General features: G+C 42.7%; 1 protein-coding gene across 2 annotated transcripts in view; it reads left to right on the plus strand.

Moving 5' to 3' along the window:
• Positions 1 to 802: 802 nt before the first annotated feature.
• ABCG1 (ATP binding cassette subfamily G member 1) overlaps positions 803 to 14,282 on the plus strand; it is a 58,762-nt gene continuing 45,282 nt past the window's right edge. Inside the window, exons 1-3 of one of the 2 annotated variants that reach the window (XM_077342777.1) lie at positions 814 to 1,004; positions 1,153 to 1,601; positions 4,130 to 4,373. In XM_077342777.1, coding sequence (XP_077198892.1) covers positions 1,494 to 1,601; positions 4,130 to 4,373 — 352 coding nt within the window. In that variant the 5' untranslated portion in view covers positions 814 to 1,004; positions 1,153 to 1,493. Of the gene's footprint in view, positions 1,005 to 1,152; positions 1,602 to 4,129; positions 4,374 to 14,282 lie in introns of both variants that reach the window. The other variant, XM_077342778.1, reaches the window with a different exon arrangement.

Genomic DNA, 14,282 nt, shown 5'->3' on the forward strand with positions numbered 1-14,282 from the left:
TAAAGATTAGTAGGCAGGGCAGGCTATTTTGTCCTGTATCAGCTACCGTAAAAATTAGTTTGGAGAGGGCTGCAGCTATGCGGTTTCTTTCAACTTCCTCCTCTGGGCACTGGGCGGTAAATGGGAAGAGACGTGATTTGTCAGACCCTTAAAACTAGAGCCCATAGCATGTTATACATTGTTAAACCGGTACTGATTCCGCACAACTAGGATAATGCATTGACAGTATTCTTGTGCAGCTGTATTTGCCTGTGCAGAACAGGAAAAATCTTCTTCTAAAGTGCATTAACCATCGGGTGCAGAATGGGCTCTGATTGGCAGCTGGATTGTTTACCAATCCTAAAATACAGATCCCGATTTTAATACCATTGCTAATCCTTGGCTGGACATAATACAAATAACATAATAGAACAGGGCATATAATAGAAATAACATGCACCTATCCACTGCAGGCCGCTCACCGGATAAGCACTCCCAGAACTGGTTTTGTAGGACTAGTAGAAGCAATTTAGGGGGCCACCTGGTTCGGTTCTCAGGCAGCCTGCGGATTCCCGGTAGTTCTGGCGCACACGTCGCCCTCCTTTGCTAGGGCACCTTCGCTTCCATGGCGCTCTTTTGGAGTCGGGCGAAGCGACGCTCCGGCCATCGCCACCGACGGCAGGAAGAAAACAAGAGCACGTTTACCTGGTAGACGCAGGCCCCGCCCCTAATGCTTCTCAGCCAATCGAAGGCGAGGGGGAGCCGCGGGAGAGCCAGTGGGACGGCGGGACAGAGCAGCCGGCGTAAACACTCCAACCGGTCCCGCCTCCTTTTCCCGCGGACCTGCTTCTGGCGCGCCTTGAGCCAGCGATTGCCAGGGCTCGTGCTGCCGCTGCCCCAGGACATCCGCCCGCCCGCCGGCCGCCCCGTGTTTCTTGCTCGGCCTGGCTGTTCTCCTGCTCGCAACGCAGCCTGTGGGGCACATGGCATGTCTGACGGCCGCTTTCTCCGTGGGCGCCACTTTGGTAAGTGGACCTTCCTTTTCCCGGGGGTGCGAGTAGGAAGCAATCTGGAGACACGCGGCGAAAGTGCATTCACGGCGATAGGATGCTGCTTTGGGTGGCTCTTCGGAGGGAGTGTGAGAAATTAAGGCGTTTTCTCTTTTTTTAAAAGGAAGCAGATGCAATGTGGGAATGAGGGGAGCGAAGGTGAGCGCGTCTTTCTGGAAATGACACCTCTCTCCTCTCCCGGGATAGAGCGGTGCTTTTAACCGTTCGAGCAGCGCCGGGTTGTTGGAGGAGCTCTCCGTCGCTCTTCACTGGTCGCACTGCACGCGCTTAAGAGCGAAAGAGATAAGACGGAGGACGAGGAGGAGGTCCGCGCACTGAGTTAATTCGTTACCGCGACGGAGGAGGGACGTCTCTCTCCAAAAGTGACCCTAGAGTCGCGCAGAGCCGAATCGCTCGTTGCCTCTTTATTCGGAGCGCTGCTGTGATGGAGCAGCCTCCCCTTTAATGTGCGTTTGTGTCTTCACGGAACGAGAAGGGGAAGGGGCTTTCTGGCTTTATTTGGCATTAGCTGAATTCAGAAATCTCATGCTCACCAGCGCTGAAATTGCTTTGGTAAGGAAACAACTCTTGCCCTTTATCCCCTGTCTTGCATTGTGAATGGCTGTGATTTTTAATGATAATTAACATGTGTTTAAAGCCTAGTGGTGTATGCGCATATATATGTGTGTATGTTTTGTTTTCCATAGCTCCAGTAACAGATTTTATCTTTTGGATTTTGAGCTGCTCCAAAGCTGTTGTGGCATGCATTGGTATTTTGCCAGTACAGGATAGGTAGAACGCAGGGTTTGCTTTATTTTTGTTTTTTAGGAATTTTTTTTTTGTCATTTACATCATCCTGGATTTGAAGTCAGCTGCACATAGCAGGGTTTGACCGAAAGTTACCTCTGCCTTGAGCTCATGAGAAAGAGGGAGGGAGGGAATTAGATGCTTTTCTGAGCATGCTCAGTCTCTCACAATTGCATCCTATGGCTTGAAAAGAGATTTATTAAGGTACAGATAGCGTTTCCTGCTCATTATATAATGGGCATGGTATAAACCTGGTGGAAGCATTGTTTTTAAAGTAAGTTTCTGGGTTTAAGGGCACAAGTATTTCATAATAGATGTCACACTGATCAGTTTTACTGTTTTGAAAGGCAGCATGTTTATTCTTCAGCTTGCTGCTGTTTATCACAAAGCATTTCAAAAAACATTGGGACAACTACCTCATTGGTAACTGGACATAGCAGTCCAATGGAGAGGAATGGCATTAAATGGAATTTAGAATGTGTCTACTGCAGCATCAGTTCAGATGCATTCCTTTAAAAGGTATTGTAAGTGATCATTGTTATAAAATATTAAGCTTGCTGATTTGTTCTGAGAGAACTGCTCTAACTGCAAAAGAATCATTTGATTTTATTTTCCTGGCATCCCAAAATAATAAACCTCTTGATGACTTTTTGAATTATCTTGGGATAAGATCAACCGTTCTTCTGAACAGCAAATATAATTTAGTTGTTATCCCACAGTCAAACATGATCAAGGAGTCCTTCTTTGCAGTATGATGGCTGAGGGGAGGTCTGCTCCCAAGAAAAAGTCTGCAGACAAGCTGAATCCCCAAGTTATAACAGAATCTCCCTTTTCATAATCTAGCATAATGAAATGATTGTCCAGGTTTTATTAACTTCTCCGGCTGGCATCTTTTCCACCCCCAGCTATTCAATGTCTAATAAAATCTAACCAAGGGAAAAAGTCAGATCAGAAGATGTCTGTACCTGAGTTAAGACCATATTATATATTTAGAAGTAATCAGCCTCTTGTGGCGCAGAGTGGTAAGGCAGCCGCCTGAAAGCTTTGCCCATGAGGTTGGGAGTTCGATCCCAGCAGCCGGCTCAAGGTTGACTCAGCCTTCCATCCTTCCGAGGTCGGTAAAATGAGTACCCAGCTTGCTGCTGGGGGGTAAATGGTCATGACTGGGGAAGGCACTGGCAAACCACCCCGTATTGAGTCTGCCATGAAAACGCTAGAGGGCGTCACCCCAAGGGTCAGACATGACTCGGTGCTTGCACAGGGGATACCTTTACCTTTACCTTACATTAAGAATGCATAATCTCAGTACTTTAAAAACAAATGTTTTAATGGTATCCGAACCTTGGAACAATCCTACAAAACAGCCCATTTAAAAAAAATAAATGGCAATTGTTCATGAATTTCACATTTGGCTTAGAAAATTAGACCTTCAGGTATTCTAGTAAAAAAGCTTGTGAGAAATAAGCAGTACCATTCATGCAACAAGCTTTTTTGTGGGTTTCTTTCTTTTGGTTTAAGAATTAAATTCACACTACTATGTTCAAATTACATTATTATTGTCAACATGTTGAAGCAGCTTGGTATGTCTTGTTGGATATCTGACCAGCCTGGATATGAACAAACAACCAGATTTGGCAACGTGAGCTAATCTCCAGTTCTTAAATTGTGAATATTGGGAAGGATCTAACTTGCTTTTCCAATGATGAAAAGGGGAGGCGAGCATCCCCTTTGGCCATTAACAAGCTATGCTGAAAATCATGGATCTTGCATGGATTAAAGGTGTATGTATATATATATACACACACACACACACACACAGGAGGCTGGAGGAAGGAGGGAGTTTGACATGAGTGAAAAAGCTGGCTAGATTCAACTCACTTTATTTTTTAACTCAATTAATGAGGCTACCATACCAAATCAGACCACTGATCAATATCGTACTATATATTCTAACTGGCAGTGGTGCTCCAAGGTCTCAAGAAGAGACCTTTCCCAGTACTGTTCCTAGTGGCCTGATTAACTGGAAAAACAAAGTGAGTCCTGTGGCACCTTTAAGACTAACTGGGTCTTATTCAAGGTATATGCTTTCATGTGCATGCACACTTCTTCACATTTCTGGATAAACAGCCATGTTCTCTTCTACAACCTTAGGAAGGCATCATAGAACTTGCCATGGATGTTTGTGCTCTTGGTCCTCTCTCTCTCTCTCTAGTGCACTGGAAAAAGTGCTTAATGAATGTGTTTTTTCTAGGGAAAATGCATAGATAGATTTACATTTCCCCTTTGTTTTCCAGAATGCCAGCAATTCTTCACCTGCTATGCCTGAGCCAAAGTCTGTATGTGTTTCGGTAGATGAGGTAGTTTCCAATGGCACAGATGCACAAGATGTCCATTTACTAAATTACCACCTAAAAAAGCTGGACAATGCTTTGACAGAAGCCCATCGCTTCTCCTACCTGCCCAGGAGACCAGCTGTGAACATTGAGTTTAAAGAGCTCTCATACTCTGTCCAGGAAGGACCATGGTGGAGGCGGAAAGGTAAGAAAACAAAAATAAATACTTTAGAGTCTTCAGACATAGTTCTAGGGTGACTCATGGACACCACATGGTAATGAAGGCAGGGAAAACTGGAACTCATTAAGGAAAACAGAGCTGAGCCATTTGTGTTGTAAAACTTTAAAGTATGATTTGGTTGCAACATGTAATAGGACCTACTTTAGGGATCCAGTTTGTTCTTTGGCACTATATTTTTTTGCTCATTATATATTGCATATAAATGGGGTTGGTTGGAGCACTATCTTTGTGACCTTACCCCAAATTCATGGAACCATACTGGGCAGCTCAAGAATAAGAAGATGGGTCAGTTCTGAATGGTTTGATATGCTACTATAGACTAAATGGAGATCTTAATATATTAGTTAACCTGTTTTTGAAAGTGTACTACAAATGGACGAAATAATTAATTACTCAACTTGTGACCTCTAAATAACTTGGAAATGAACCTTAGATACTTTATGGACTAAATTAATGTAGATATTCCTTCCAAGTGCGAACCTGCTGAAGGAAAAGAATGGTTCTTATGACCAAGCATCTCTGGAAAGATCCACAAGTAGACCATATCCATGTTGGAATACTTTGGAGCAAGGCTGAGTTTGGAAGGCTGGAAGTGAGGAAAGGGGTAGTGAGTGATGGTAGGTACGTCATGGTGTCACTTTTGGGGAAAATTTGGGATTGATGTAGGAATCGCCAGAACTGGGGGCCATTCCGCACAAGGATCTATGTAGCAAATTGGTTGCGGAACGAAAAAACGAATTTGTCGTTATGCATACCTGGCTTTGTAGTGGAATCCAGTTGCGCTTCTATTGTTTCCCACAGGTTTCCGGTCTCGGCAAAAATCGCTAGCCAGGAAGCGATATTGCCAAGCTTTGTCCCGCACCTGGCTGTCAAGCAGCCAATGGGCGGCCGTTATCATGCTCCCAAAAAGCCTCTTTCCCTTTAAGGAAGGTTTAAAAAAAACACACACACATACACGTTGCAACGAATCTGTGTTGATTCATTGCAAGGGAGAGACCTATCTAGCTAACAGGTGGTGTTTGAGCTGCCGTTTCATCGTTGCCCCGAGTGAAAAAAAAATACTCCCCCCCCCCCCTGCATGGGCGTGATTTGGGGTCGAAAATAGAATGAAAAATAAAGGGAAAATAAACCAGCAAATGGGGATGTGTGTTGCTTGGTGATTGGTGACTTAAAACAGCTCTGGGGAGGGACTGCAGCCAGGGAAGCCTCGCTGGGTAAAGGAAGGCTCGCCGGTGTGTTGATCTCCGCTCGCTCCGAGAAAAAAAAATGGCGATCGCTTCACCGGAAGATCAGAGGAGAGAGCTAGGGGGAAGGGACTTTGCAGAAACCGCAACAATGGTAACGCACAGAACTTTCCTGCTAGTGTTGCAGATTGGTTGCAAGAGTGTAGCACTTTCCGGAGGGTGAATCCACATTTTTGGGATTTCCCTGGAAGCGCTACAATGGTTTCAGGAGTGTTGCAGATTGTCAACGACGTTGTGCATAACAGCAAAACAGTAGCGATTTCAATTTGCAACCATTGTGCAATTTTGAACGAGTGCGGAATGGCCCTGGATGTTGCACTTTGTTAAGAAACTTTGTCACCACTCTGAATGGTAGTGGACAAATGAGGTTACTGGGAGAAGGCCTTCTGCCATACCAAGAGGATTAGGTGCCCTAAGCACATGTAGCACAAATAGGGATATCCACAGGCCTGCTTGGCTGCTTCTTATCAGTTCCCAAAGAAGTCTGAAGTGCTTTTACCAACTTCCAGTTGCATCTGGGTACTTCTCTCTCTGCCACTTCCAGAATCTTTCTTGAAATGGAGATGCAGCTGTGCTCCTTTATTTCAGCCGGTGGGGGAACCATCTCCTCCAAGCCCAGTGTTTATTCTGAATCTCCTTCTAAGGACAAATTGAGGCATTATCTGCAATCCCTAAGAATCATTACTATTCTGATAACATAGGTTCCCACTGAGCTTGCTACTTTAGACCAAGTCTATACAATAGACCACTTCATAGTAGTCAGATGTCAAGCTCACAACCATAGGCCAAGGGGCTGTTACTCAAAAAGAGGTCCACTAAAGAATCTGGAACAAACAAGCTAAACTGTGGATGTTTGACAGCAATAGCTAGTCGTATAACCCAACTGAGTTGTCTTGTTTTGCCCAGGGGGAAATCTAGAAAAATGAGTTATTTGCTTGATTCATGTGTCACATTTCCCCCCCCAAATGGCACCCTAAGAGGCTTATTTTATCTCCTCTGGTTTATCCTCACAACAACCCTGTGAGATGTAATGTTGTCAGCTATGAGGTCCATTTATACAATTTCAGAAATAAGCTAATTTTCTTCATAACCTGTTATGTGTATACTATGATGATATGGTTTGCATTAAGAGTTTTGCTTGGACTGGGCAGAATATTGCTTGTGTTGCTTGAAACCTGACAACATGTGGAAATACAGCACTCATTTAATTTTTAAAAAATTTATTCACTCTATTTATATCCCAAGAGCCTCTTGTGGTGCAGAGTGGTAAGGCAGCAACATGCTGTCTGAAGCTGTCTGCCCATGAGGTTGGGAGTTCGATCCCGGCAGCCGGCTCAAGGTTGACTCAGCCTTCCATCCTTCCGAGGTCGGTAAAATGAGTACCCAGCTTGCTGGGGGGGTAAACGGTAATGATTGGGGAAGGCACTGGCAAACCACCCCATATTGAGTCTGCCATGAAAACGCTAGAGGGCGTCACCCCAAGGGTCAGACATGATCCGGTGCTTGCACAGGGGATACCTTTACCTTTTACCTTTTTATTTATATCCCACAGTTCTTCCCAATGGGCCCCTCCAAAAATGTACATTGTTCTCTTCTCATCCATGTTATCCTCACAGCAACTCTGTGAGGCAGTTTAGGTCAAGAGTGTGTGACTGGGCCAAGGTTGCCCAGCAAGCTTCCAGGGCAACAGAGGGGTTTCAGCCTGGGGTATCCCAGAGTCTAGTGTGACACTTTAACCACTACACCACATTTTTGTTACTTATAGCTGTAGTGCTTTTCACATATCACTACCATCTACTATTCCTACTAAATAATAAGAGTTTTGCTTGGACTTGGCAAACATGGAATAGAAAACGTTGACAGCAAGAATGGTAAAGTATCTGACAGTCACTGGTCTAGATTAATACTACAGGAGAATTTATTGTTGAAATCATATTTTCTCCTTGTAACATGTTCTCCATGAAAGGGAAGTAGGACTTATATGAGATTCCCAGCAGCAAGTGCTTCCGCAGAGGAAATTACCCTAGAGTAAAAAATGTAACTCTTGAGGCTGGTGTCACATATTTTAATGAAGTAATTACATTTCCACAGGGGAAATATCTTGAGTTGTACAAACTGATATTCTGATTGTGTGATTCATACATCTCAAGTCATACTGATATGCAATATTTTTATTTGGCCTGCCTGTTTTTGAGCTGCGTGTCAATACTGAAAATTCTGCCTTTGAATCATCAGTTCCCCCTTTTTGGGGGGTTGGGGGTAGGATGCAAAAAATCACTATAATCAGCTTGTGAAACTGTTTCCTCTGGTTACATGCATAGTTAATTAACTTTATGAATGGTACAGTGCTAGACACAAGAATTTCAACAGATGAAAAGAAAATGGATCATGTGCCCAATTCTGGATTACCAAGCAAGTAAGCAAATAAACATGATTTTCATGTATGTTTGTCCTTTACATCAGGGGTAGTCAACCAGTGGTCCTCTAGATGTTCATGGACTACAATTCCCAACCGCTGGCAGGGGCTCATGGGAATTGTAGTCCATTGACATCTGGAGGACCAAAGGTTGACTACCCCTGCTTTACATGACTAAAATGGATGGGACTGTGCCATCCTCATAGTGAGTCTTGGCTTCCAGTAGCAGTGAATACCCATGTTGCATGCAAGTATACATGGATAAAGACCCAAATCTCTTTTAATTCTAAGTCATTTCACATGGGGAAGGGTGAAGCCTTTTCTCCCTACATCTCACAGTCATTATCTTATTCGGGTTTTGTGTGCATGGGAATCCAGGAAGGCCAGTAACTCATGTGTTGCTGATGCCCACAGGACGCAGGGTGAGGACCCCAGACCCAACATGTGTTTTCCATAATGTGTGTACCTAAATGATGCAAATGCTTCCAATACAATAAAAATTAGGTATTCATCTGAAAAGAGTAATGTGTGAGTCTGGATCTTCTGTGAAATGTTTCTGACAGAATCCACGAGGATGTTGGCTGCGCAAGTTCCACTGCAATGAGAATCTGCACTCTTGCCTAAGTCCCATAGTCTTTGGAAATATTCCTGGTGTAATGCACCCAATATCATTGCTCTCTCACTACATCAGCCACTATGATGGCATTTCATGTGATTGAAATATTCTAATGTTTCCAGGATATTGAAAAGGAAAGATCATTTATCCAAATTGTTTTTTAAAAGACTAGTTTAAATAACTTCTCTTTCATATTTTGGAACACGACTGTTCAATCTTTCAAACATCAGTGTTTGAGATTATGCCTTCAGGAAAGATTAGACTCCTGGTTTTTAACTAAATGATTTCAGATCTTAACTGTACATTTAAAGGCAGATGGGGAAAGTAGCTTTCACAGAACACTGCTCTCATTGTTGTTGAGTGACAAAACCTGCTTTAAATGTACTAGGTTTCTCTCTTATTTTTTGAGATACTGTTACAAATCCATTCTGACACTTTCACTTAAACAAGCATGCATTTTATTGTGTGTGGGTTCTTGCACACTTCATTCCCTGCATCATTTAAAGATGCAAATGATTGGAAATAGGATTTGCTCTAAATTATTTGCTAATCCTAGTTAGAGGAATCAGAAAAAGCCTGTCCTTATCATAGCAGGTGCGCTGCAGTGGAGGTGCCGCATGAGCCAGCTCTCTCTCATACACGCTCGGTTACTGTCGGTCAATGCACGATAGTAACCTCAGTCTGTGATGCTCTGGCAGGGAGGAAGCAGATGCTGAGTGGCTGCACTGCGACTGTTGCTAAGATGAGAAAGGAAAAGCATGTAGTAAGCACCAAAATCATTGGTAGGAAACGATATATACTCTTATTTTGCAAAGCACACAGGTTGCATAGTTTGCACTCATGCTGAAGCCTGCATTTTTAACATAGCAAATGGATTGTCATTTTGACTGCCAAAATCATTGCTCACATTTCAGAAAACAATATAAAACCAGAATCATAAAGCCACTTTCGACACATCTCTTTAAAAGGATGCTTTCTGAAATGAACCTATTTTCCCTTATTATTTTTTAAAGCCAAAACAGCATAGATCCAGCTAGCCTGAAATAGTATCGCTAAAAAAAAGCAGTCATTGCTTTAGTATCTGATCTGTTCAAATGATAATTTTTGAATTGGTAGCTTAATTGGAATATGATGTCAGTCCTCACAAACCATGCTGTGTGTGTGTTTGTGTGTGTGTGTGGGGGGGTGTTGTTAAGTTACAGCTTACTTATGGCAACCTCAGCAAGGGGTTCTCAAGGTCAGTGAGACCAGCTGTGGTTTGCCATTGGTTTTCTCTGCTGCATATTCTTTGGTGGTCTCCTTTCCAAATACCAACCTGTATAGCTTCTGAGATCTGTACCATTTCCACCTTAGGAGACATACTTAATTTTAGCCGCACTTTGGACTTCAATTGGATGATGGGAATTGGCACTCTGCTTTCCACATTTAAGCTTTCCTCCCCTTATTTTCCAGGCTGTAAACCACTATATGTTTTCTGCATTGAGGTTGGAAGGCGGCAGCTTCCCATAATGCTTTGATCCCTTCATTTCAAAAGGATTTTAAAAATAAAATGATCCCTCCTTGCACTTTTCTTCTTATTGTGCCCTTTCTTTTCAGAATTGTTACCTCAATTGCCCCCTTACCCCCAAGGTATTTTTTTAAAACCCAAAGTTATCATGTTACAACGCTGTGGTGTTGTAACAAGCAAGACATCTCTCTCTCTCTTTTTTTGTCCCTGGAGGATTGGAGAAAGCAGGCATGGACTTCCCCAGCCACCCTTCCCCCATCTGAGCCAAAAGCCAGCTTCTGAAGAATGGGGCAAAGTGGCACAAAGAAATCCATGTGTGCGTTCCCCATCTAAGCTAGTGCAGCTTCATGGAGCACCACGGAAGGTTCACCGATGCTGCTCAGAGTGGCTGTCAGGTCCTCTTGCTTCCCCTCCCTGAACTGAGCTAAGCGAGAGGACCTCTGTTCCTCCCCCCCCCCCCGATGTGAGCTGACAGCCACCCCATTAGCAAACCTTCACCAATGCTACCTAAGGCTGCATGGGTTCGGATGGGTGAAGGTGTGCATGGATTTCTATGTAATGTCTCAGCCTGTTATTCAGAAGACAGGTTTCGGCTTGGATGGGGAAGGGTGGCTGGGGAAATCCACACCTACCTTCTCCAATCCACCAGGGACAAAAAAAAACATGCTTGTTTGTTACAATGCTGCAGTGTTATAACACAATAACCTTTTTTTAAGCATCTTAGGGGGAGTGGGATTTAGAATGAATGGACACTATTGGGATGGGAAAGGGACTCGGAGTGTATGGAAAAGGGGAGCACTAGGGCACCTTTCCCATGAGAGGAGGAGGAAAGGAACGGGGGGGGGGGGAGAACAGCGACAAGGTAACGGGCATGCCCAAACACTCAAAATGGCACATGCTGAAAAAAAAATGCACACATTTCTGCACTGAACAGCCCTGAAATAGACCCCTGCTTCAAAAAGAGAAAACTGGATTTCTGAGGATTCCTTTGCTGTGGGGCAAGTAAGGGGGCAATTTGGGTCTGTGCTCAAGAAAGCGAATTTCAGTGTGGAAATGGATGAAAAACTCGATGCTTTAAAAATGCAAATCCAAATAATATCCCTAGTGCAGAAACAGTTCTGACAAGATTAGGCAATATTCTACCTTTCTTCTGTTGTTTTTATAAGCATCGTCTTTATAAATGGCTTTTTCTTGTAATACATAGAATAATGAACAAAAAAAGCAACGTTCAGAAGGAAGCAAATCTAAATCATTATTTGGCTCATGCTGCCTATTCTGTTACAGGACTGAAAGGGAGTTTTTTAAGTATCAAGAAACCAATTTTCTTGTTTCAGACAACCAACAAAAATGAATTCAATTGGGTAGCCATGTTGGTCTGAAGTAATTCAACAAAAATTTGAGTCCAATAGCACTTTTAAGACCAACAAAGATTTTTAGTCTGAGGAAGAGTGCATGTTCTTGAAAGCTCATACCTTGAATAAATCTTTGTTGGTCTTAAAGGTGCTATTAGACTCAATTTTTGTTGAACAAAAATGAAGTTGTACATGATGCTGATGCAAATATGCATTGGTGAGATCTGTGTAGTGTTTAGCAAATAGTGGAACAGCTCAGCAGTGTGGTTGCTTTTTCCTGCACCCAGCTCCCAGTTTAACTCATGTCTAAACATAGCTTTAGAGTTGAGCTGGAAGTGCTGCAACGGAACCGTCATTGCTGAAAAGGCATAGTTCACCACAAATACCCTTTCCTGTGTAGCCTGCGCTGAAATGAAAATCTGGGAAAGCCCTCAGAGTTTTCCTGGGCTGGCATTAATACAGTAAACAGACTGGCTGGCCTGGGCTAAAATCTTAATCCGGGACAGAGTTGAAGTTGAAACAGCTGTTCAAATTGCTATGATGAAAGTGTTTGTCTCCTTCATTTATGTCCTGCCTTCATCCTCAACGAGAACCTAAAGCAGTTTGCAAAGCTCAGTTGTCCTCCCTTGTATCCTCACAACCACCATGTGAGTTATTTTAGGCCATGAGTGTATGTCTGGCCCAGGGATCTGCAAAGCTTCCATGGCATAGTGATGACTGAAACTTGCTTCTCCCAGATTCCTAATCTAATAGTATAGTAGTTATTCATTGCTGGCCCTTGGTTCCCACAAAGTCTAATTCTTATGTTTGAATGGTGATATGGTTGATATTGAAAACTATTTCTCCATAATCTGGCTCCATTTCATGGTGGGTAATATAACCTCAAGTCACGTGGGATCATGCAGATCATGTCAATTCTAGCTTTTGATGCTGATAATTGCGGTAGCAGTATAAGGTGATCCAAATATTTATGTTAGCAAGACTGTATAAAGTTATAAAACTTATTTGGGAGTACCTTTTCCAATGTGTGAATAGAAAGGGATAAAATTCCACTGCAATGAAAGGGAGTTGTGGAATTAGGCCAGTTGTTTGGCCTGGACTTACAGTAATGTTGTCTGCTGGAGTCTGATAAAATCTGCTTTATTTAGTGGCCCTCCTGTTTCAATGTTACATTTAATTTACTTCTTTACAATTTATCCATGTAAGACAATTCTTGTCCTTAAAAACCTAGACATATTTATTGTGGCATATTTTTTTATAATAATAACAACAACAACAACAACGTATACACCAGAGACCACTTTACCCGCCATGAAGGTTGTTCATGAAGGTTTAGGATGAAGGACAGTCTACTCCCTTACAAACCTGCTGGCCCACTGCAGTGATCTTCAGAGGCCTTGCTTTATCTGCCTCTGCCTTCTGAGAATGTTAACCTGGGAAAGGGCCTTCTCAGTCATGGCACCAAAGCTTTGGAATTTTCTCCTCGGGAATAACAGTTCGTCCCCTTTAGTTGCCATCTTCCACCAGTGGGTGAAGACTTTTTGTTTTGTCATTCACTCAATGAACCCGCCTTCCTAACCAATGTTTTAATTGCTGCTTTTATGTGTTGTATATATTTCAACTCTGCATTTTAATTTGTTTTAATGAAGGGTGTTTGAGTGTGGTTGATTTTAATAGTTTTAAATGTGATTTTATCATGTATGTTTTAAATTGTTAGCTGCATTGATGGCCTTTGTAAGGGCAGAAAGGCAAGATACAAATTTTTGCAAAAAAAAAAAAAAGATCACCTGACCAGATGTACAGATTGTTGTCAGAGACCTTGCTTTGTGCATCCTTCTCTTTGAGAGTGCCAATTGGGGTTGTTGGGCAGGACTTCCTTAGAGATGACCATTATATGTTGAAATCCTTCTATTTATCTGCTTGGTAGATTTCTGTTCAGTGGAATTGTGGTTGGTGAGTGATTTAAAATAAAAACACACTCAGGTCTTTACTGATAACAAGTGGGGATCTGTAAGAAACTTGTAGAAACCTTTGACCTTGAATTATGTGGGATCATGCTGATATTTCTAGCTTTTGATGCAGGGGGACTTGGGCATTCCTACTTGTTTGCTTTCTTTCCTCTCCCCCCTTTAGTCAAATTTCCGTCTTTTGTCTTTCTGCTCCCAAACCCTACCTGTCAACCTTTCTCACCCTCTTTACCCCTGACCTTTTCTATGTAAGTTTTCTCCTCTTTGTACCTCAATCCTTCTCTAGAAATCCTCTTACCCCCTTTCTCTTTCGCTTCTCTTCTTACCCTCGCGTGTCACCTGCTCCTCTCTTACACCATCCTTTCTCCTTTATTCCCCCCTTCTCAGTTGGCCCTTCTCTTTCTCCCCTTCTTCTTTCTCTCCCCCTAAGCCAACCCCGCTTCTTTATGTTCCCCTCCAACACAACCTACCTTCTTCTTCCCCCTTTAATTCCCCCTTTCCAATTTTAAGAAAAATGTAATTGGGGTAAGTACGGCCCTGATCCACAGATTTAGATATCTGCAGCTCAGAGGAAGACTTGGGATGTAGTATATGGATTAGTGTTATTTGTTTGTATTGCCCTCAGTGTTAATTGCACTGTTGCTGTTTACTAAGTTATAGTTTTACTGGTTTTATTATCTTGAGTCATTTTTGTCAGCCACTTCTTAAATATCGGTCAATCCATTTACCTATTCTTGATGTCAATATAAAAGAAAATTAGAGAGAGTCAGA

The sequence above is a fragment of the Paroedura picta genome, chromosome 6 (assembly GCF_049243985.1).
Source record: "Paroedura picta isolate Pp20150507F chromosome 6, Ppicta_v3.0, whole genome shotgun sequence".
In the NCBI taxonomy this organism is placed as follows: domain Eukaryota; kingdom Metazoa; phylum Chordata; class Lepidosauria; order Squamata; family Gekkonidae; genus Paroedura; species Paroedura picta.